A 23,042-nucleotide genomic window follows, 5' to 3' on the forward strand; every position below is an offset into this window, starting at 1 on the left:
ATAAAACATCTCATGAGAATGCTGACCTGGAAAATACATCCAGGAGAGTCAATATCAGAATAATTAGACTACCTAAAAGCCATAATTATTTCAAAAGGAGAACCAGGACAATATCTTCCAAGAAAATTTATCAAGAAAAACTTCCCTGATGTCCTGGAACCAGAGGACAAAACAGACATTGAAAAATCTACTAATCATCTCAGGAAAGAGATTGCAAAAAAGGAACATTGTCGCCAAATTTCAAGGGAAAAAAAATACCGTAAGTGGATAGAGAGAAACAATGAGTCACAATAGGGAGGAGTCACAATCAGGATTACACAGGCCCTGACAGCCACAATACTGAAGGACCAGAGGGCATGGATGATATTCTGGAAGGTAAAAGAACTAGGACTACAACCAAAGATCATCTACCTGATGAAATTAAGCATCTTTTAAAGGAAAAAAATGCTCATTCAATAAAATAGAACTTCCAAGTTTATTTTCATAAGATGGGAACTAAATCAAAAATCTGACTTCTAAGATAAACAGATAAAAAGGGAAAAGAAAATATAAGGGATTCAAAAGCACTGAAGTGTTTACATCTCTATATGGGAAAATAATATTTGTAATATTTAATAATTATATCATTATATATACAACCAGAAGGAATACATATAGATAAAATAGTAGTATGGATAATTTTGAGGGAATAACAAAAATCTAGTGATGAAAAGTGATGAGAAAAAAGGATATACTTGTTACAGAAAGGAGAAGTAGGATGTTGTAAATTATTTTACACATGGAGGTGTGAAAAATATTACATTGGAAGGGAAGATGGGAGGATGGGTGATGAGCATCACTTGAATCATCTGTATTAGCTCAAAGAGGGTGTGGTAGACTGATAGAAGAGGGCAGATCGGGAGAAATGGACAGAAGCAAAACATTGGTGAGGAAGGAAAAGGTAAAGGACAAACAGGAATAACAGGCTAGAAGGAAATACACAGGTAGTAGTAATCACAATCATTAATGTGAATGGGATGAACTCTCCCATAAAATAGAAGCAAATAGCAAAGTGGATCAAAAAACAGAATCCTACAATATGTCATTTATAAGAAACTACTTGAAACACACACACAGCAGAACTGTTTATGCTTTAACTGAAGTAAAAAAAAAAAAAATTAGGAGCAGTTATCCTGATTTCAGACAAAGCAAAAACAAAAATAGACCTAATTAAACAAGGAAGGAAAGTACATCATCAATACTAAATATATGGACCAAGTGGTATAGCATCCAAAGAAATCAAAGAAATTATTAGGAAATATTTACCCAATAATATGCCAACAAATTTTGACAATATGAATTCAGTGGCAATTTATGAAAATATAAATTACTTGGATCAGGAAATGGAAAGCCATCTCAGAAAAAGAAATTGAACAAGCCGTTAACAAATTCCTTAGAAAAAAAATCTCCAGGGCAAGATGGGTTCACAAGTGAATTCTACCAAATGTTTAAAGAATAATTAATTCCAATACTATATAAATTATTTGGAAAAATAGGTGAAGAAGCCCCACCAAACTCCTTTAATGAAACTAATATGCATATACTTAAACAAGAGCTAAAACAAAATTGTAGACCAATTTCTCTAATGACTATTGGTGCAAAAAATTTGAACAAAATATTAACAATGCATTTACAGCAATATATTGCAGAGACATACACTATGATCAAGTGTGCCAAGAATGCAGGGTGGGTTCACTATTAGTAAAACCATCCACATAATTTGCCATATCAATACAAAAATGAACAGAAATTATATGATTATCTCAATTGATGCTGAAAAGGCTTTTGAGAAAATAAAGTACCTATTCTTATTAAAAACACTGGAGAGCATAGGAATAAAGAAAGCATTCCTTAAAATCATTAGCAATATCTATTTAAAATCATCAACAAGCTTTATCTGTAATGAACTTCCCAGTTCAAGATCAGAGCTCATGAAGCAAGCATGCCCATTATCACCATTATTCTGTGTAGTACTATTATAAATGCCAATTTTAGCAATAAGAGAACAAAGAAATTGAAGGAATTCGAATAGGTAATGAGGAAACAAAACTGATATGACAATATAAAGAAGCATAGAGCATCAACTAAAAATTAGCTGAAATAACTTCAGCAAAGTTGCAGAATATCTAAAAGTGTGTGTGGGTGTGTGTATGTATCTGTGTACAGCAGTTATCTATCAAAAAGCAGCAAAAATTATCAATGTAATAGAAATAAAGTAGAACCCTTCCCAGTGATTCTAAGGTGAAGCAAGGATACCCATTATCACCACAAACCCAGAAACTATATGAACACAACTACAAAACACACTTCACACAAATAAAGTCAGATCTAAACAATTGGAAAAATAACAGTTGCTCATGACTGAGCTGAACCAATATAATAAAAATGACAATTCTGCGTAAAGTGATTTACTTATTCAGTGCCATACCAGTCAAATCACCAAAAAACTATCTGATAGAGCAAGAAAAAATAACAGGAAAATTCATCTGAATGAACAAAAGATCAAGAATGTCAAGGGAATTAATGGAAAAAATTAGAAAGGAAGGCAGAAAGCAATGCCAGATCTCATACTATATTATAAAGCAGTAACTATCAAAACATATCTAGTACTGGTTGAGAAAGAGAAGTGGATTGGGGAATAGATTAGGGACATGACACAGTAGTCAATAACAAAAGAAACTTAATAAATCCAAAGAGTCTAGTTTTTAGGACAAGATCTATTTGACAAAAACTAAGTAGAAAAGAATAGGGACACATCTCACACCATATATTAAGAGCTAAATAAGTGCATTATGTAAAAGGGGATACCATAAGCAAATTAAAGGAACAAAGAATAGTCTGTCAGACTTATAAGGGGAAAACTTGATCAAATAAGATAACATTACAAAATGCTAAACAGATCATTTTGATTACATTAAAAGGTTTTTTACAAACAAAATTAATGCAACCAAAATTAGAAGAAAAGCAGAAAGCTAGTAAATAATCTTTACAAATAAGTCTGTAAAGGGCTCATTTCTCAAATATACAGATAACAGACCTCCCATGGCCAAAGAATATGAACAGGAAGTTTTTAGATGAAGAAATCAAAAAAAGCTATAGTCATATGAGGAAGTACTCTAAATGACTTGATGAAGACACTATAAATTAAAGTAATTTTTAGATAATCACCTCATACCTATACTAGAGAGACTGACAAAAAAAAAATCATATGATAAATGTTGATGTAGGAAAATTGGGACACTTTGCACTGTTAGTGGGGTTGTGAACTGATCCAACCATTCTGAAAAGCAATTTGGAGCTATATCCAAAGGACAACCAAACTGTGCATACCCTATAACCCAACAATACTACTACCACTACTAAATATGTATCCCAAAGAGATAATAAAAGGGACAAGGACCTACATGTGCAAAAACATTTATAGCATTCTTTTTCATGGTGACAAAATATTGAAAATTGAAAGGATGCCTATCAATTGGGAAATGGCTACAGTATATAAATGTAATGGAAATGCTATTGTGCAATAAAAAGTCCAGGCAGATTTCAGAAAAAAATAGAAAAATTTGTATGTACTGATGCACAGTGAAATAAGCAGTACCAGGAAAACATTATACATAGTATCAACATTGTGTGATGATCCACTGTGATTGACTTGAGCTCTTCTCAAGTAACACAATCATCCAAGACAAGTACAAAGGACTTATGATGGAAAATGCTACCCATAACCACATAAAAAACTAATGGATTCTGAATGCATATCAAAGCACTTTTTTTTCCACTTTACCTTTTCTCATGATTTTTTTTTCCCCTTTTGATCTGTTTCTTTTTTCACAACTGATTAAAATGGAAATGTTTTACAAAATAGTATTTAAACTAGATCAAACGGCCTACCTTCTTCAGAAAGGGGGAAGAGGAAGGGAGAAAAGGAGGGAGGGAGAGAAATTTTAGAATCCAAAAATCTTGTAAAAATGAATGCTAAAATTTTTTTCTTCTTTTATCTTATTTAAAAGTTACAAGTTAGTTAAAAGTACATTTTAACCTGTATTTTTTTTTTTTAATGTGGGAAGCATGGAAATGCTAGAAAAGATTTTCAATTATCTTTAAAACTAATTAAAATTAAATTCTTGCCTTTAATTCACAGAAATGCATTCATTAATTAAGGGTTTGAACAACAATTCATAATTTACACAGTAAAGTTTCCTTGGTAATTAATTTTCAAGAAGTTTTAGCTTCAGAAGTATGTAATTCTGAGGACATAATATGAAGACACAAATGAAGCAAGATAATGTTTCTTTTCCCTACTTTCCAATATTCTGAATTGACTACTTAAAGGTTAAAGTGAAAGTAAATAACTTCCAGAAGCCTACTTATTAAAAATTAATACTTTGGATTTTTAATAACATTGTTACAAAGGAAATGTTTGTTTTAGAATGTATAAAAATCAATTCACTTCTTAGTAAAAACTAATAAATTTTGAAATGTTTTCAACTGTTAATGTTTAGCTGAAATTGTTCACCCAGGATTAACTTAATTATAATATGTTTAAATAACTAGGCATATCAAATGCAAAAGTATGTAAAAAAGAGGAATTCATTTTTTTTGAGATGCTGAATGGGCTCTGATCCACATAATCTCCCCTTTGTTTCTCCCCACTAAAGGCTATCCCCTCTTTTCCAAGTACTGCTTCACAATTAAATTGAAATGATATAAGTATTACTACATATATGTAATGGATTTTAAAGACAGTAAGTGAACATGTTGAGAGTTAATCAATTTATTTGATTTTTATTTCAGAACTTTCCTTTAACATGGTTAAGGCGACAATTGAAGCATTAGTTATACATTATTAAAGATAAAATCATCACAATTTTGTGCAATTCTACATTTTGCTATTTGTAATGCTCATGTGGAATGAAACCAAGGTTGCTTAATTGCATTTTTGTAAACAAAATTGGAACTAGCAGAAAAGTTTTTCTAGAGGTACAATAGCAAAGCATTAAAAATACTACACCAGAAGAAAAGAGAAGCAATATTACTTTCTAGAATATCTAAAATACAGGTACCTGATTATAACATTTTAAAAAATCTGTATTAGTTATCTTAACCATAATGGCTTACAGAAAGAGTAGTTTAACTACTGGAAACTTGATGCCGTGAAAGTCAAAACTCTTGAAAGGTTCACATCTATAAAATCAGTATAAGGCTACAAATACAATTTACAGCTTGAACACAAAACTGTGTCAAACAGTAATATTCCCAGCCATAATGCAATACAAAGGCTCTCATGCAGCATGTGCTTCTTGGCTCCCAGTAAGGTTTATGTGTCTAATACAGAAGATGCTGAGTAAATTGCTCAAGTTCAGCAGAGTTTCCAATATATGAAAGATACAACAGCTTGAATTTTAAACTTCTGGGATAGCATGATCCATTAGATTTTTCATAACACTTGACGCCATCCTGTAAGAGTGACATTTATATATTATACATAGATTTCAAAACGATAAAAGACTTCCAATTTTATTCCTAACACCTAAGGGGTCACAAGGTAGGGATTAACTTTTTACTATAGAAGCTAAGAAATTAAAATCTCAAGCATTAGATAAGCTCCACTGAGTATCACCTTCCTCATGGTAGAAAAGAATTGGCAAACCAAAAGCAAAAACTATTTGTTAAGAAATCTGGTTTTGTCTCATAGCCTTGGGATTTTCTAGTTAATGACAGAAGAGTCTTGGACTTTTAACTTGTGTCTCTTTTAACTATAACATTTGATACATATACAGATCTAAGTGCTTCCCTGAATTACTCTTTTGTTGCTCTTCAATCTCACCCAAGTCTTCTTGACACTGTGGACCACATTATACCAATTACTTGGCAAATATCCTGTTTGCCATTTTCTTCAAGGCAATCAGTGTTACATGACTTGCCTGGGGGTCACACAATGAAGAGAAATATGAGACCTGATATAAACCCAGCTTTTCCTAATTCCAGGTCTAGCATTCTATCCACTGAGCCATAGATCTGGCTGCCTGGGATGACTCATTACCAGCCTTATCTGCTACTAAGCAATTTTCTTTGCAATTTTAAGAAACAGAATAAAGAAAAGAGACCCTACTCTATACAGTCCTAAAAACGATATAAGTTTTTTTTTTCTCCCCAAGTTCTTTGAACATAACTGACATAAGAGGGGGAAAAATATAGATCCAATCTTGGCCATTAACAGCCAATAGTTAGTAAAATACTGCCAATACAGCAATTAGTAAAACTTTTTAAACATATTTTTTAATATTTTTTTAAAAAATAAAACAATCTTCAAAGGCAGTTTTGAATAAAAAGTAATCTCAAAATTAAGAGTTATAAATTACAAAGACAGAACTGTCAGGGGCAAAACAGAGCTACCAATATTTTGAAGCTATTCTTTGAGATGCTGAATGGGCTCTGATCCCACATAATCTCCCCTTTGTTTCTCCCTACTACTGACCATCCCCCTTTTCCCAAGGCCCTATACACAATTTCCGGAGGAGAGTTAGTGCAGCTCTTCTAGCATTTCACTTATCCTCAATGTTCCAGTGGTCCTTATCAGCAACTAAGTCAAGGATGCATAAGCAAACTTCATAGTGCCCAGGAGTAACAAAAACAAGTAAAACTTCCTTTGTTCCCCTTTTTCTCTATATAGTCATCTGCAAGTGCTAAAAAGAAGACAATTCTTTTTCCCTGTGGTCAGCATTTCCATTCCCTCCAAGCCAAACCACAAATCAAACCTAACTTTTAATTGCTTAGCTCTTCAACAGCATATATAATAAAGCTATGGGCTATCTTTATGTGATGGGGGGGAGAGGAGGGGGAGGTGAGGGATTGGGATAAAGAGAAGGATCAATTAAGAGGGACAAGAAAACAACAAAAAGAATTCTTATATAGTAGGTAATCTTACATAGTAGGGGAGGTTTGATTAATAGCTATTGAAGCTAGGATTAATTCTGCCCTTAAAATATATGAAATTGTAATAGATAGCTTGAAATAATTTATAAGAGCTATAAAAAAGTTTTTCATTTGAAGATTGTTCTATTTACCTTTTGATTATGTGTTCAAAGATGAAAGCAGGCATAATTGTAATGGTAACTACAGTACCAGATGTTGAAAGTATGTCTGCAACTTGAGAGTCCTATTAAAACAACAAAAAAGAAAATAAATCAGATTGAGGCTCAACCGAATTGGAATCACATTGGCTACAACGTTCTCTTCCTTCCCTTCATGGGGATGATAGGTCCTTCTAAAATCTGAAACTCTAATGTCAATTTTTATCACAACTGTTTGCATCTAGCCAAAGGTTACATGTGTGTACTTAATGTTTGTTAATCTGAATTAACTTCATAATACAGTACTTAATGCTTTGCATTTGATTCTGATTTATACAGAACCACATAATTTAATTTCTTAAAAAATAAGATCACAATTTGTTTTCATTTGACAAAACTTAAGATTATTATTACCAAAGCCTCTCTTCTAAGATATATTAGCCATTTTAACATACACCAAAAGAACTTAGAATTTCTAAATTCAAACTTAGGTTTTTAAAGTTAACTATACCTGTTAATCATTCAACAATTATTACTTACATCAATTTGCTACCTAACATGAACATTAAAAATTATAAAACCAATTGGTTGACACAGGACTTCTGCCAAATTAAAGTGAGTTGTGTGTGTGTGACATTCCCCCTTCCAATATATATAGAGACATTACAAAATTTTACTAGCCTTGGTCTGTTCTCTAGAACCAATAAAAGCCATTCATTCAGAAAGAAGTGCATGAAAACTTTTGGAAATATATAAAATAAAAACTAGTAAAGAAAAAATATATCACATTACCTTCAGACCAATTACATTCTGACCATTGATTTCACAAATGTTATGCTCAGTGAGAAGACCATTTCTTGCTGCAGAACTGTCTTTCACTATAGAGGTTATCTTTCCATTTTTAAAAATGAATCCAACGTGTCCTGTACTATCCTTATGCATGGTAATAGTTCGTTCAAATGGTCTGTGAAAACATTTTCAGGAAAAAAAGTCTTTAGTAGTATATATTCAAATTTGAGATAAACTTTTGCGCTATAGCACTGCCTAATAAATATTATCTAAAACTACCATACTAAAATGAACCATCAACTTTTAATATTTTAAATGTGTTCAACTTAACTATTACTTTTGACTTTTTGTTTCATTAAGAATGCTGGCTTTAACAAAGACAAAAAGCACACTACTATAGTTAGTTTTTTGAAACCAAAGTATGGAAAATTCAAGAGAAGCATGTAATTTGCCCAAATGTTTTTTTCCCTCAGAATCATGAAGTATATGCTTTGAACAAAAAGTACTGAACTTTTAATAAAGTGATCCTTTTTTAGAAATTTGGTAGTTCTTGAAAAAACTAGCACCAGATACAACAATTAAAAGAGGAAACATTAAGTGTCTACAATGTGCCAAGCAATGTCCTAAACATTTTACAAATATTATCTCACTTGTTCCTCACAACCACCCTGGGAGGCAAATGCAAATGTTGCATTCCAACATTTTACAGGTGGAAAAACGCAGACAGACAGCAGTCAAGTGACTTGTCCGGGATCATAGTATAGTGTGATATCGCTGTCAAAGACTGGATTTTAATTTAAGTATTCCTGACTCCAGGTCACTAATGTTATTCTTTTTAACCAATTATTAGGCAGAGATGAGAATATTCCTCAAAAGTGTTTTCAAATAGTTTTAATGTCCTAGAGCCTTTTTCTCTTCCAACCTTCTCAGAAAAGTTTTTGTAGCAACAAAATCACTCAGCACTTTAAAACATGAACAAACCAGCCTTTTAAAAGTGAGGGCATATACCTGTAATGAAAGCCATAAGTCAAGAGAGCCTGTTTGAAGTTTCTTACTTAGAAAGATTGCAGCTTCCATGTATTAAAGCTAGAGGATAAAAATTTGTTTTTATCTGCTCAGAAAAAACAGCTTGGGACATATGGCAGTAGTTGTTTAAAATGGTTTATCTAAGTGACTTTCTAAGAAGAGACAGCTCCCAAAGCATCTATTACATTTGCCTACATCACAGTCTTCTTAAGATCACTGTACTCAATGCCAGAAGACTTGGATTTGAACCCTGACTCTAATATTTAATGCTTCTTTGACACTTTTCTAAGACAGTCTTCACCTATAAAATGAGAAGATTGAACTAGATTATATCTAAGGTCCCTGACAGCTGTGATATTCTGCATTCTAATGTTAAGAGTTTACCAAATGGATCTAGTAACCTAACTTACTACTGGAAGTATGAACTCTTCCAAGGCAGAAAATTCAGTCTTTAAAAAAAAATACATAAAAAAGCAAATCTCCTAATTCCCAAAACAAAATGCATAAAAAATTTTGTTTTCATAAATGATACCCTAGAATTAATTCCATCAGACTTTTATAAACTATTATGTCATTTACTTAGATTTATACACCTAATATTCCAATTATTTTAAAATAAACTTTTACATGTATTAACAAAATACAGTGAACCTTATGTTCAGCCGATAAACAAATGCAACATTAGCTAAAACTCTCATGCAATGTTAAATATAAATAGGATTATAAAAAAATAATTTAAACTGACTGAAAGTTTGCATGACAGTAAAATCAGATTAATTCAGGTATCACTAATTTAAAATCTGGGAAAACATAAATGCAATTTAGTTAAAATAAAAGAACAAAATGATGGCTGTAGAATTTGAGGGTGGAATGAGCTTCAGTAAATAAAGTAGATAAATCCCTTCATTCTGCACACTAGAAAATGGAAGTTCAGAAAGGTTAAAATAATCAAATTTGATACAGCCCAAACTGAATCCATCTCTCTTTCTAAACTTCAAGAAGTCATAGACACAACCAGTTTTCCAGATTCCAGGTTTGAAACCTTGGCAATACTTAACTTACTCCCTCCCAAATTTCCAACTACTGCCAAAACTTGTTATGTCAATCTTCACAATGTCTCATCTAACCCTTCCCTCTAATTACACAGCCACTATCTTTGTTCAGGCATCTATTTATAGGTGTAGAGGGCTGAAACTCCTCAGTCAATGACTTCACTGAAGTCAGTTCGAGCACTTAAGGCTAATTACCAATTGGACAATACTCTATGGGCATGTGCTTGGGGAATGGCCCTTCCCACTATCTTGGGTTGGCTCAATAATTGGTGTATGCAGAGAATTGTAGGAGGGACTAGGGGGTGGAGTAAGACGAGCCAGGGTCACTTTGGCGGTAGATGAGGAAGAAATAGGTTGCAGAGATTCTGCTTCCATCCTGTTCAATCCTACCTCTAAAGATCAAGAATAAAGACTAAGGACTTTTGCTTATCCTGACTCCAGCTGATTCTCAAGTATCCAGGGTGCGGTCATCACACCTATTACCTGGATTGCATCAGTGTTTCAACTGATCTCCTTGCCTCAAAATTCTTTCTACAATACAGTCCATCCTACACACTTGATGCCACTGATTTTTCTTTAGTGCATTTTTGATCACAATACTCTCCTATTCAATATACTCCAATGGCCACCTGCTGCCTCTAGAATACAATGTAACCTTTTGTTTTTTAGCTTAAAACATTTCACAATCTTGCCTCAACCTATCTTTGCAGCCTCAGGATACATTATTTCTTGTCCTGCATGCTGCAATCCACAGTCAAACTGGCCTCTGTTTCTTATATACCTCTGATCTTTTTGCACTGTATGAATCTCATGCCTGGAATATACTCCCTCCTCACTTCTTTCTCAGATAATGCTTCAAGATGATACTTCAAGCATCTTCTCCAAGAAGGCTTTATGATCAACTGCTAATGAGTTCCTTCCTCAAACTATTTGATATTTATCCTTTTTATATTTAGTCACTCCTATCTCTCAAGTTAGAAGTTTGACTTCTTCCAAGTAGCACAACTGCTGACATATAATAGATCCTTAATTAATATTTCCTGATTAAGACTGTAAAGCCACTAGTCAAATTAAAGTCATATGACTCCAAAACCAAGGTTCTCTTCACCATACCCTGTAATTGATTAGGAAAGAGCAGGATTTTATGCTGGGAGCGACTATAAAAAGTAAGCCTTTTCATGGAGCAAATCAGAAGCATAGAAGTTAACACAGGAATAATGAAAGATACACTGCATCTTATAGAGTACAAAAATGGGGAGCAGTGGCTATAAAGTAGCTCTGAAAAAAAGATTTGGGGCTTTATTAGACCACAAGATCTATTAGAATTAAGTGGGACATGGCAACTCAAATTTATTATAAGGTTTAGCTTCCAAGAATAGGGAAGTCACAGCCCCACTATATGTGGCCCTCCATTAGTTCTCATCTGTACTAATCCCTTGCCTCCTTAACATATTACTGAATATATCCAGGCAGGGGCTCAGCCTTGGCTCACTCCCACCATCTATTACCTTCACTCCTACACATGTGCTGCTGAATAAAGTAGAGAAAAATCACACATTCTGACTGGACCTTCTATGTTATATAACTTCAATTGGGTTTCCATTGCTTCTAAGCAATGCTACTATACCTTCCTTATTAACTCTCCACAGAGGCTCTTTTCAAACCTTTTAGTCCCTCCTTGAGCCTCTCATAGTTTCCCCTCCCCTCCTTACTTCATATCTTACAGAAAAAATAAGGCCATTCACCATGAATTCCATTCTCTCTTTATCTCATCACTCAGCTGTCTTCTGCCACTCTCTCTTCCTTCATCTGTTTTCACATGAAAAAGTGCTCTTACTTCTCACCAAGGCTAATCCCTTGCTCTGAAGACTCCATTCCATCTCAACTCCTCCCACAAACTGTCCCTGACTCATCTCCAGTCTTTTACTTATTTTCAATCTCTCTTTGTCTGTCTTTGTCTCATCTTATTTCCTACCATCTAAAACATAGCCATGTCTCTCCTATCCTTAAAAAAAAATAAATAAATCCAACACTTGATCCTTTCATTCTTGTTAACTATCTTTCGACTTCTCTTTTGTTCTATGAAGCTAAACTCCTCAAAAAGGCTATGAAAGGTGCCTCCTCTCACTCTCTTATTGTCTTATGATCTAGTTTCTTGCCTCACCAGTCCACCAAACTCCAAAATTACTAATCTCTTAGATGCCAAATTCATTAATCTTTTCTTAGTCCTCATTCTTCACTTCTCTGCAGCCTTTGACTTTCATTATTCACTTTTACCTTCTTGATAGTCTCTCCTCTCTAGGCTTTTGAAGCATTACCCTCTTTGAGTTCTCATTCAGACTGTTCTTTCCATCTCCTTTGTTGGGTTCTCCCTCTTTGAGACTTTGCTTTCTCAGGATCATATCTCTTGGGATTCTGTGCCCTCTTCTCTTTTCTCTCTCTATTATTTGTCCTATTGATTTCATCAGTTCTCAAGGATTCAATTCCTATCTCTATATTGATGATTCTCCAATCTCTGTTGATTTTATCTTTGCATTATCTCTCAAATAATTCCCTTCTCTCTGATATTACCACTATCTTATTATAAGCCCTCATTCCCTACACCTCATTACAATATCCTGCTGGATGGTATGCTTGCCATAAGCTTTTCTTCACTCCAATCCATTTTCCATTAAGCCACCAATCAAAGTGATTTTTCAACTGTCACCCCTCTGCCACCCCCAATTCAATAAACTTCCAGAGGCTCTCTATCACATCAAGAATCAAATGTAAAACCCTCTGTTTGGCATTCAAAATCCTCCATAAGCTAGCATCACCTTCCACACACATTTTTTCCAACTCTCTTATACTTTACACTCTCTTCCCACTCCCCAAAGTCCACGTACTTTTCTAGCCTCATTTTCATTGGCTATGTGGACCTAGAATGCACTCCCTCTTCTACTCTATATCCTGGTTCCCTTCCATTTCTAGTTAAACCTCCGTTATATAAAGGAAGACTTCCTAAATTCCTTCCAGTGCCTTCCCTTTTTTATAATTATCTTCTTTATACCTTGTCTATTGTATGTATTTGCTTGCCTGTTTTTTCTCCCACTGGACTGTTAAACTCCTTGAAAGCTGGGGCTGTCTTTTGCTATCTGTATCACTAGAACGTAGCACAGCACCTAGTACATAGTAAGTGTTTAATAAATGCTTACTGTCTGATCTGAAAACAGATCCCATAATGACCTCTGTAAGTAAACAAAAGCTATTCAGTTGTGAGCCATGTGTATCTCAAAGTAATACTGCTTTGATTTTTTTTTTTTTTTTGGCTGAGGTAATTGGGGTTAAGTGACCTGCCCAGGGACACACAGTTAGGAAATGCTAAGTGTCTGAGACCAGATTTGAACTCAGGTCCTTCTGATTTCAGGGCTGGTGCTCTATCCACTGCACCACCTCGCTGATCCTGATGCTTTAATTTGATCTAATTTAATTAAAAAAACAAAACAAGAGAATGACCATAACTTCCAACTAGTTCCTATTAGCTGTATTATTATAGTTACATTTTAAAATTGTATCTAGATCAAAATATAGCAGTACTTGGATACAGTGATAGGCCTGAAATCATAATGTGCACGTTCAAATGGTAGCTGAGACATTTCAGAGCTGGGTAACCATGGGCAAATCATTCAATTCCTTTCTGCTTCAGTATTCTCAACTGTTAAATGAGAATAACACCACCACCTATCTCACAAGATAGTTGTGAGAATCAAATGTGAAAATTAATGTACAGCACCTAGCATAGTCCCTAAAACATAGTAGAAACTTAAAACGCTTCTTAAATGCTTATTTTTCCCCTTCCTTCCCCACATTATCAAACTATAGAAATTACCATATGTCACAAAATCAAAATGGATTGTTCTAGCTAGCATTTTAAAAATTTAGTAGCAATAGAGATTTAGCATAACAATACTATTAAGAGAAAAAAAAAAACAAAGTGGAAAACTTGTAGGAAAACTATCTAAAGTCAAATAATGATGTGAATTATTGAAAAGAAATTATACTCACAAAATCCTTGAGGGGTAAGGGAAAGAATGCTATTTAGCATTTTAAATATGCATTTCTAACTTACAGATTTCTAATATCTTACCTGTCCCGAATAGTCATTGTAATCTTCTCTCCGAAAGCCTGTTTGAGAACTTTATGAGCTTTATCAGAGCTCCACCCTGCACAATTTTCACCATTAATTTGAAGAACTTGGTCACCAAATCTCAGACCAACCAAAGATGCTGGAGAATTGGCCTGGACTAGCTGAACAAATACACCCTAAATAATGAAAAAGAAAGAAATGCTAGAAATATTGTATAAACAAATAGCAAGCAACATGGCAAATAATTCTCATTAAAGTGAAAAAATAACTTACAAGTAATTGAAGGAGAGAAAACCAGAAAGCAAAATTCTGAGAGCTTGATCATAAAATTTCCTCAAAGCATGATTTGATCATGCTCTGAATTTCTATTACTATTTAGCAGTAACTATATATCCTAACAATACTTGGGGGAAGAAGAGATAAGTAATATAATTCAAGGTTTTATGCGGCTGAAAGGTTATATTTTGTTTATGGACCAAACAGGTATTAATACTCTGTGTCTGTGCTCATTTTTTTTTTATGACAAGAGGATAAAAAGGGCAATTCAACTCAAATTTGGCAATTTTCTCTGTAATTTAAGACTTGGAATCCTAAATTTGAGATCTGTAGCTATGCATTCATCTCGTCAACTCTCCAAATATACCTAATCAAATAAGATTAAGGTTATAAAGAATTCAAAAATGAACTAAAGTCCTATCCCCATTTCTTGTCCAGTGTGTGAAGGATATAATACATTGTGTAATAAGCATTTATTTCGTTCTTAATAATATCAAATAATTATGAGTGCCTTAACTATAGCAACAATAAAAATGCACAAGAAAAGAGAGACAAAGTGAGTTCTCCAAGTATTAGTGGAATTATGGGGCAAGTTTAGTGAACCTGCAATTAATTATCATATGATGACTTTTTTTTTTCAATCAAGAAAGCCTATTAAGGTATAGAGGTAGAGTGATAGTGAAGAAATAAACAAATACCAACTAAATTCCAGATCCTCAAAAGTGAATAGTAGTTGACATTTATTACGTAGCCCTTTAAAACCTACACTATTCAAGTAGTATTGGTACAGTACTATCGGTATAGTACTATCTCTACTGTACCTGAGGAAAAAACCAAGTCTCAAAGAGATTAAGGCTTTGCCTAAGATTACCTATTAAGGTAGTCACAGACCCAGGAATTAAACCCAGGCATTCTAACTCCCAGGTCCATTGTTTTTCTCCTGTTCTGGAGATTGCTTTACCACCTTAGAAGCTCTGGTTCAAATCTCACCTCTAATCCATATAAGCTGTCTGATCCTTACATAAAAGACATTCTTTTTTTGATCTACAAGGGTATAAATTACAGAAAAGGTACCATCCTGCTTTAGGATAGCATTTTCTTACCTCAAAATTCCCTAAATCACAGGTATAGTCCCTATCCATATCTAGCTCTACTAAAGCCAGCTATTACCAGAATTTGAAATGCAAAGCTAGAAATAAAACATACAAGTATCAAATAACACAGTGTTATTTGAATATAAACATCTTAATAATTTTTAAATGGTTTTTAGTTACCTCTATATATCTTAGATATTAGACCTTCATCAGAATTACTTGATATTTATATCAAGTAAATATCAAAGGATATTTATATCCCTACCCTTTACTGCTGCTTTATTATTCTAGGTTGTATTTTTCTCATTCTTCTCATATTCTGGTTCTCACAAAGATCTTTTTTAAACTCCTTTTTCTACCACTAGCTACTCTTTCACTCATTTATTCCTCCATTTATTGGTCAATGAGGGAAAGGCTGGAATAATCCTTCCCCTCATTGTCATTTCCAGGTTTTCCCTCACTTCACTCAGTAACCTATCTTCCTTTGAAGTTCACTACATCTATATCAATCAATAAAAATTCAGGTAACAGATGTCTATGGACCTCCAGGACACTCCCCTTGTTTCTTAAGTTCAGTATAGGACTCACAATCTTTCTCTTCTTTTACTGTCAAACTAAAGGCACCCTCACTCTAACCTCCCAATTCCTCAACTTACTCATTTTCTATAGCCTACTCCACACAACCACAAATATGGACATACCATCACCCATAAACCAACCATTTTCCATGTGCACAAACTTTGAAATTACTTCATATGATCACAATCTATTGGCATTCAACCTCTCATTCTGCCTTCTAATAGCAAATTCTGTTTATCAATAACAACTTCCAATCCCCCAACCCCTCATTTCTCTTGTGAGCCATTATCTCTGAACTCTTTCCCTTGAATTAGGTATATTCTCCTCTCCCCAAATGGATTCTCTGCTGAACTAGTTCAGCTCTACACTATCCTGTTCTCTATATCACTGATTATGTCCTGACAAGCCTCAGTCTTGAATTACTTACCAGCATTGACTGTTTCTGCTCATACATATAGACTACTAAACTAAGATGAGAGATAATCATGCAACAATTTTGATTGGGTCTTCTACTGATCTACATGAGGCCCTCATTTTAGCTAGACAATCCTTTTATATCCTCCACAATAACTTAACACGCTCACCAATGACTCCTTCAAACCTTTTCATCCCTCCTAAAACCTTCCATGGCTCCCCCTCCATCACCCTCTCAGCTAAGAATCTTATATCAAATTTTACAGAAAACTGAATCCACTTGCCAAGAGATCTCTCTTCTCCCCTTTGCCTTATCTCACACCACCCAGATGTTTCTGCCACTATTTCCTTCACCTGTCTCACCGAAGGTAGCCCCTTTTTTTTTGCAAAGATAGCCCCTTCTACATGTATAAGTGGTTCCTTTCCATCCCATTTTCTCCAATAGATTGACTCCTCTATCATCCCTAAATATCTTCAATCTCTCATTGTCTGTTTTCTTTCTGAATACAAAAATATCCATGTGTGCTACAGCCTGAAAAACCTCTCACTTGATCTATCCATCCCAGATAACTATCATCTTCTATTCCTCCTAGTCTTTTCTGGCTAAAGAAGGCCATCTACAATAGGTATGTCAATTTCCTTTTCTTTTATTCTTCTTAATTTCAGTCTGGTTTTTATGCTTAATATTTAACCAAAAGATGTCTCTCTAAAGTTATCTCTATCAGCCGCCGTCAATTTCATCTTCTTCTTGATACTTTCTTCTCTAGGTTTTCAGAACAACATTCACTTCTTCTCTTCTTACTTATATGACTACTTCATTATCTTTTGCTAGATCTTCATCCAAGTCATGCTCCCTAACTATGAGTGTCTCAATAGGGTTTTGTCCTGGGCCCTCTTCTCTTCTTTCTATACACAATTTCATTTAAATATCTCATCAGTTCCCATATATTCAATTATTTCTATGCCAATGACTCTCAGATCTACTTATCCAACCCTAATAATATCTTTGCTGATTCTCTTTTCTTGTATGTGCAACTGCCTATTAGACATTTCAAAGTGTATTTCCTATAGACATTTTAAATTCAACATGTCTAAAACCAAACTTATATTCCCCCCAAAAAAACCTCCCCTCTTCCAAATTTTACTATTAAAGTAAGGAGACCACTCTCTTCCCAGTCCCCCATGCTTACAATCAGAATGTCATCCTTGGTATTATTCTGTTGGGTTCATTGCTTTCTTATCTTGTGGAAACAGTCATAATTAATTCTGACATATAATTCCTCTTTTGGGATTTTTGAGAGTTTTCATTTCTGGTTTTGTATCCCTAGCATCTGCCCAATAAATAGTTAAGTGTTTTAATAAATGTTTGGGCAGGTAGAGGATTCAGTGGTTAGAGTGCCAGGTATGAAATCAGAAGACCTGAAGTCAAATCCAACCTTAGATACTTACTTACTATATGACGCTGGGCAAGTCATTTAATCCTGTATGCCTCAGTTTCCTCATCTATAAAATGAGCTGAAATTTTTCTTGTGCAGCAAGATATTGTATAAATATGTATGTCTATATTCAATTTACATATTTTTACCGTGTTTAACATATATTGGATTACTTGCCATCTAAGGGAGGGGATGGAGATAAGAGGAGAAAATTCAAACACAAGAGTTTTGCAAGGGTCAATGTTGAAAAATTATCCTTGCATATATTTTGAAATAAAAAGCTTCAATCTAAATAAATAAATAAAAATAAAATAAACTGAAGAAGGAAGTGGCAAACCACTCCTGTACTTTGCCAAGAAAACCCCCAAGAGGTCACTGAGAGTCAGATATGATTGGAAATAACTAAACAAACAAAATCCTGGTTGATTGTTCATTCTCAAAGAGGACCAAAATGACAACAATTACAATTTAAGTTACAATAGGTCCAACTCTGGTCAAACCAATATGAGCTCAAAAGACTGTACCACAAGTCAGGAACAAATAGTCTATATAAAAATTTGGAATGGAGATGTCTCTAAATTTGTGCATCTCACATTTCTCTTCAGCTACTGCAATTCTTCTTTGCTCATGCACCTTCTTTGATACAGGCAGTTCATGATTGAGACATAGCAAATACTGCCACAAAATTAATCTCAGAGTTCTTCAGAAAGACCTTGAAAATTTCCTTGTATCACTTTTTCTGACCTCTGTATGAGGGCATGGCCTAATACAAGCATGATAATTTCCATGTCACAACGAGACATACCTCTAAAACAAAACAAAAAAAAAAAAAAAAATTAAATACTCACATTGTCTATTGACTTAAGTCGAAGGCCAATTTTTCCATGTTGATCTTTACACAAAATGACTTCTCGAATTCCTTGTTTAATTTCTGCTCTTCGAATTCCAACATCATTACCAGTTATAGGAGCCACCATATAATTCACAGCAGAAGGCCTGGCCACCAATTGCTGCCAAAAGCACAGATGATATTAAATTTAGGAAAGCTTTTCATATATATAATTAATACTAAAATATATAGTCGTTTACACATACTCTTAAAGAAAGCATTTTAAATAAACTGGAAAAACATTTTTACAATCAAAGGTTCTATAAAGGCCTCATTTCCAAAATATATAGAGAACTGACCCTAATCTATAAGAAATCAAACCATTCTCCAATTGATAAATGGTCAAAGGATATGAACAGACAATTCTCAGACGAAGAAATTGAAACTATTTATAGATATATGAAAATATGCTCCAAATCATTATTAATCAGAGAAATGCAAATTAAGACAACTCTGAGATACCACTACACACCTGTCAGATTGGCTAGAATGACAGGGAAAGATAATGGGGAATGTTGGAGGGGATGTGGGAAAACAGGGACACTGATACATTGTTGGTGGAATTGTGAACACATCCAGCCATTCTGGAGAGCAATTTGGAACTATGCTCAAAAAGTTATTAAGCTGTGCATACCCTTTGATCCAGCAGTGTTTCTACTGGGCTTAGACCCCAAAGAGATACTAAAAAAGGGAAAGGAACCTGTATGTGCCAAAATGTTTGTGGCAGCCCTGTTTGTAGTGGCTAGAAACTGGAAAATGAATGGATGCCCATCAATTGGAGAATGGTTGAGTAAATTGTGGTATATGAACGTTACGGAATATTATTGTTCTGTAAGGAACGACCAGCAGAATGAATACAGAGAGGACTGGCGAGACTTACATGAACTGATGCTGAGTGAAATGAGCAGAACCAGGAGATCATTATATACCTCAACAATGATACTGCTTGAGGATGTATTCTAATGGAAGTGGACCTCTTCGATAAAGAGAGCCTTAATTGATCAAAGATGGACAGAAGCAGCTACACCCAGAGAAAGAACACTGGAAATGAATATAAACTGCTTGCATTTATGTTTTTCCTCCCGGGTTATTTATACCTTCTGAATCCAATTCTCCCTGTGCAACAAGAAAACTGTTTGGTTCTGCACACATATATTGTATCTAGGATATACTGCAACCCATTCAACATGTAAAGGACTCTTGCCATCTCAGGGAAGGGGTGGAGGGAGGGAGGGGTAAAATCGGAACAGAAATGAATGCAAGGGATAATGCTGTAAAAATTACCCTGGCATGCATTCTATCAATAAAAAATTATTAAAAAAAAAAAAAAAAAAGAAAGCATTTTAGACAAGTTTTTCTGCTGAAATATGTTGTTTCTTAGTGAAACTAAATATATTATTCTCAAGTGGGACCTTGTTCCCATAATACTCCCTCCCTCTCTAGCATTTTAATGTCTTTATGTCTCAGTTATTTTCTTTGTACTTTTTGTATTTTATGCATGAATCTAAACTATCTTGCATATCTCTTAGTAAAATTGATATGTTATACAAACCAGATGCACAGGTTAACAAAAAATTAAAAGGCTTTGGGTATAATTCCATTTATTATTAGACTATATTGGCTCATAATCATATATAATAGAGAAGAAAATGGACTCGGCCTACTCCAAAATAACAACCAACTACCTATAGCACACCATGCTCTTTGCTATTTTTGTCACAGAACTGTAATAAAATCACTCTGTGTAAAAAACTGATTGTAGAAATGATTCATTCTATAATGAAAGCAGAAGCTCAGCTACTTATTTTCTTCAATTCAACAAATGATTATTAAGCACTTCTGAGCAGAACACCATGGCAGACATTAAGAATTATGCAAAATTTGAACAAAACATAATCTCCAATCTGATGAACTAACAATTTTATGGGGAGATTAAGTGAAACATAAATATGCAACATTATATAAGATTGTGACATATAGTAAATGTAAAATAAATATGATCAAAAATACTATATGAAGTCAGAAGAAGGAAAGATCAGATCATATTAGCAAATAAGCAGTGAAGATTTCATGTTGAAAGACTAAGTTGGCCTTGGAGAAAATGTTTTGGATAAAGAGTAGGGTCTGGTTTGGAATGAAAAAGGGGAGAAGTAGAAAGCCAATAGAACATGGTCAAATAAGAGAATTTCAGATTCTTAAACTGGGAAGTGATACATTTGTCAGTGATGACAAGATCTAGAGTAAAGATGTAAAATGAAGGCAAGTTTGTTGCCTGCTTACAGGAAGGAACTTGCTTTTTTTTTTTTTTTTTAAAGCTTTTAGAAATCTGCATTGGATATTAGGAGATCAAATATCTCAAATGCCTGCCTCTTAATAGGTGAATGAATAATTCTAATCTATTTAAATATTATCTATGTTAACTGACATTTTGATTAGGCAGGGTTTTTATGGTAATGAGCTGTCACATAGCCTAAAAAGGAGGCAACTATAAATTCAACTCAAGCAAGATCACATGGTTATTGTGTCCTAAACACAATTTCTATGAAGGGTGAGGGGGAAACATAGTTAGAATTATACAAAATGAAGTAACACTACACATGAGTTAAGATATAATTATAAAAATAAAATTAATTTCCTGAGATAGTTCAAATGGATTTTTCTCCAAATACTATAAAACAGTGAAGTCTAATACTAGCTATGTGCAAATACTAAATTGTAATAAATCAGAATTAGAATGTAGTATGTATATTAGTATACCAGCTAGATTGTGAATAAATGCACATGGGTTCTAGTCCTAGATCTCAAGTCGCTTTCTGTGGACCTGAGGTCCAAGTTGAGTTCTAATAATACCATACATTCTAAAAATATCAAACATATAATGTATATACATTAATTATAAAAAGATAGTTATATATTTACTACATGCTAAGTATAATTTATGAAATTCTAAATTACTTCCACTTTACATACCCCCTGAGATGCTGCTCCAGGTACTAGGGCCATGTTGGTATGAATTTCTTCTTCATTTAAACTCAGACCCATATACTGAGAAAGTTCAGGATACAGTTTAGGATACAGACCTAAAAAAAAAAAAAGAAAGAAAAAAGGAAACTAAGTAACTTTCAAGAAGAATAATGTTCAGGTTAAAACAAGATAAAGCAAGTAAGGCAGCTTCTCTAAGCTTCCTACCTATAGAGTATTAGATGTGACATTTCAATAGGAGTATTCAATACTTCTAGTTGGGGGGTGGGAAAGGGGAAGAAGAAAAACAACACAAAAGAGGATGAGACACATGCTATATGAAATTAAATAGCACCACTGCTCCAGATTTAAGAATAGAAAGGATTTTTCCTTGATAATTACCAAACTACCCCATAACAACCTTACTTCCTATGATTTACAGCTTTTGTAGTTACTTAAGTAAAACAATCTACTGGTTGAGATTTATTCTTTCACCCTTGTGAGGAACTCACTGGTACGGAAACTTGCCCCAGCAAGGCTGATCTGCATCTCCATGTTCAATGGATCACCAAGTTCTAAAAATTACTATAGATAGATAGATATGTATGTATGTATGTGTGTGTGTATACACACATATACACACACATAAACATATGTGTATATGTAGGTAAGTAAATACACATAAACATATATACACACACATATACACATATAAAACACAGATTAGTCTTTATATTACATAAAAATAAATGAAGTTAAATATGATAGGCTAAATTGATTCTACATTCTGTTTAATGTTTTAATGAATGATTTTTAAAAAAAACTTTTTCAATCAGCAAAAACCTGTCCTCTCATCTTACAATCTGCCCTCCTTCCAAAAAAACCACACACTTAAGAATTAAAAACAAACCTGATTACATGGTCAAACTAATTTCCATATTAATCATGTCTGAAAAAAAATGTCTTGTTCTGTTCTATAAATCCTTCACCTCTCTATCAGAAGATGGATAGCATGTTTAATCATTACCCCTCTGGAATTAGTTAGTCATTACACATTATACTAAGAGTTACTAATTCTATCAAAACTGTTTGCTTTTACCATATTGCCATCATTGTACAAATTGTTTTTTTAGCTTCATTTACTTCACTAGAAATTAAGATCATCCAAATCCAGGTCTTCCCAAGTTTCATTAAAATCATCCCCTTAATTATTTCTTTGTTTTCACCCTATTTGATTTAGGTATCAGCACCATATCTGTGTCATAAAAAGGAATTTGGTAGGACTCCT

General features: G+C 33.9%; 1 protein-coding gene across 1 annotated transcript in view; it reads right to left on the bottom strand.

Moving 5' to 3' along the window:
• Positions 1–4,808: 4,808 nt before the first annotated feature.
• Positions 4,809–23,042, bottom strand: part of SDCBP (syndecan binding protein) — a 35,466-nt gene continuing 17,232 nt past the window's right edge. Inside the window, exons 4-9 of the mRNA XM_051970158.1 lie at positions 21,764–21,873; positions 18,753–18,914; positions 14,106–14,281; positions 7,905–8,076; positions 7,107–7,198; positions 4,809–5,496 (exon numbers count right to left, since the gene is read on the bottom strand). Of these exons, the coding sequence (XP_051826118.1) occupies positions 5,442–5,496; positions 7,107–7,198; positions 7,905–8,076; positions 14,106–14,281; positions 18,753–18,914; positions 21,764–21,873 (767 nt within the window). The 3' untranslated portion in view covers positions 4,809–5,441. The remainder of the gene's footprint in view (positions 5,497–7,106; positions 7,199–7,904; positions 8,077–14,105; positions 14,282–18,752; positions 18,915–21,763; positions 21,874–23,042) is intronic.

This window comes from Antechinus flavipes, chromosome 1, assembly GCF_016432865.1.
Source record: "Antechinus flavipes isolate AdamAnt ecotype Samford, QLD, Australia chromosome 1, AdamAnt_v2, whole genome shotgun sequence".
Classification (NCBI taxonomy): domain Eukaryota; kingdom Metazoa; phylum Chordata; class Mammalia; order Dasyuromorphia; family Dasyuridae; genus Antechinus; species Antechinus flavipes.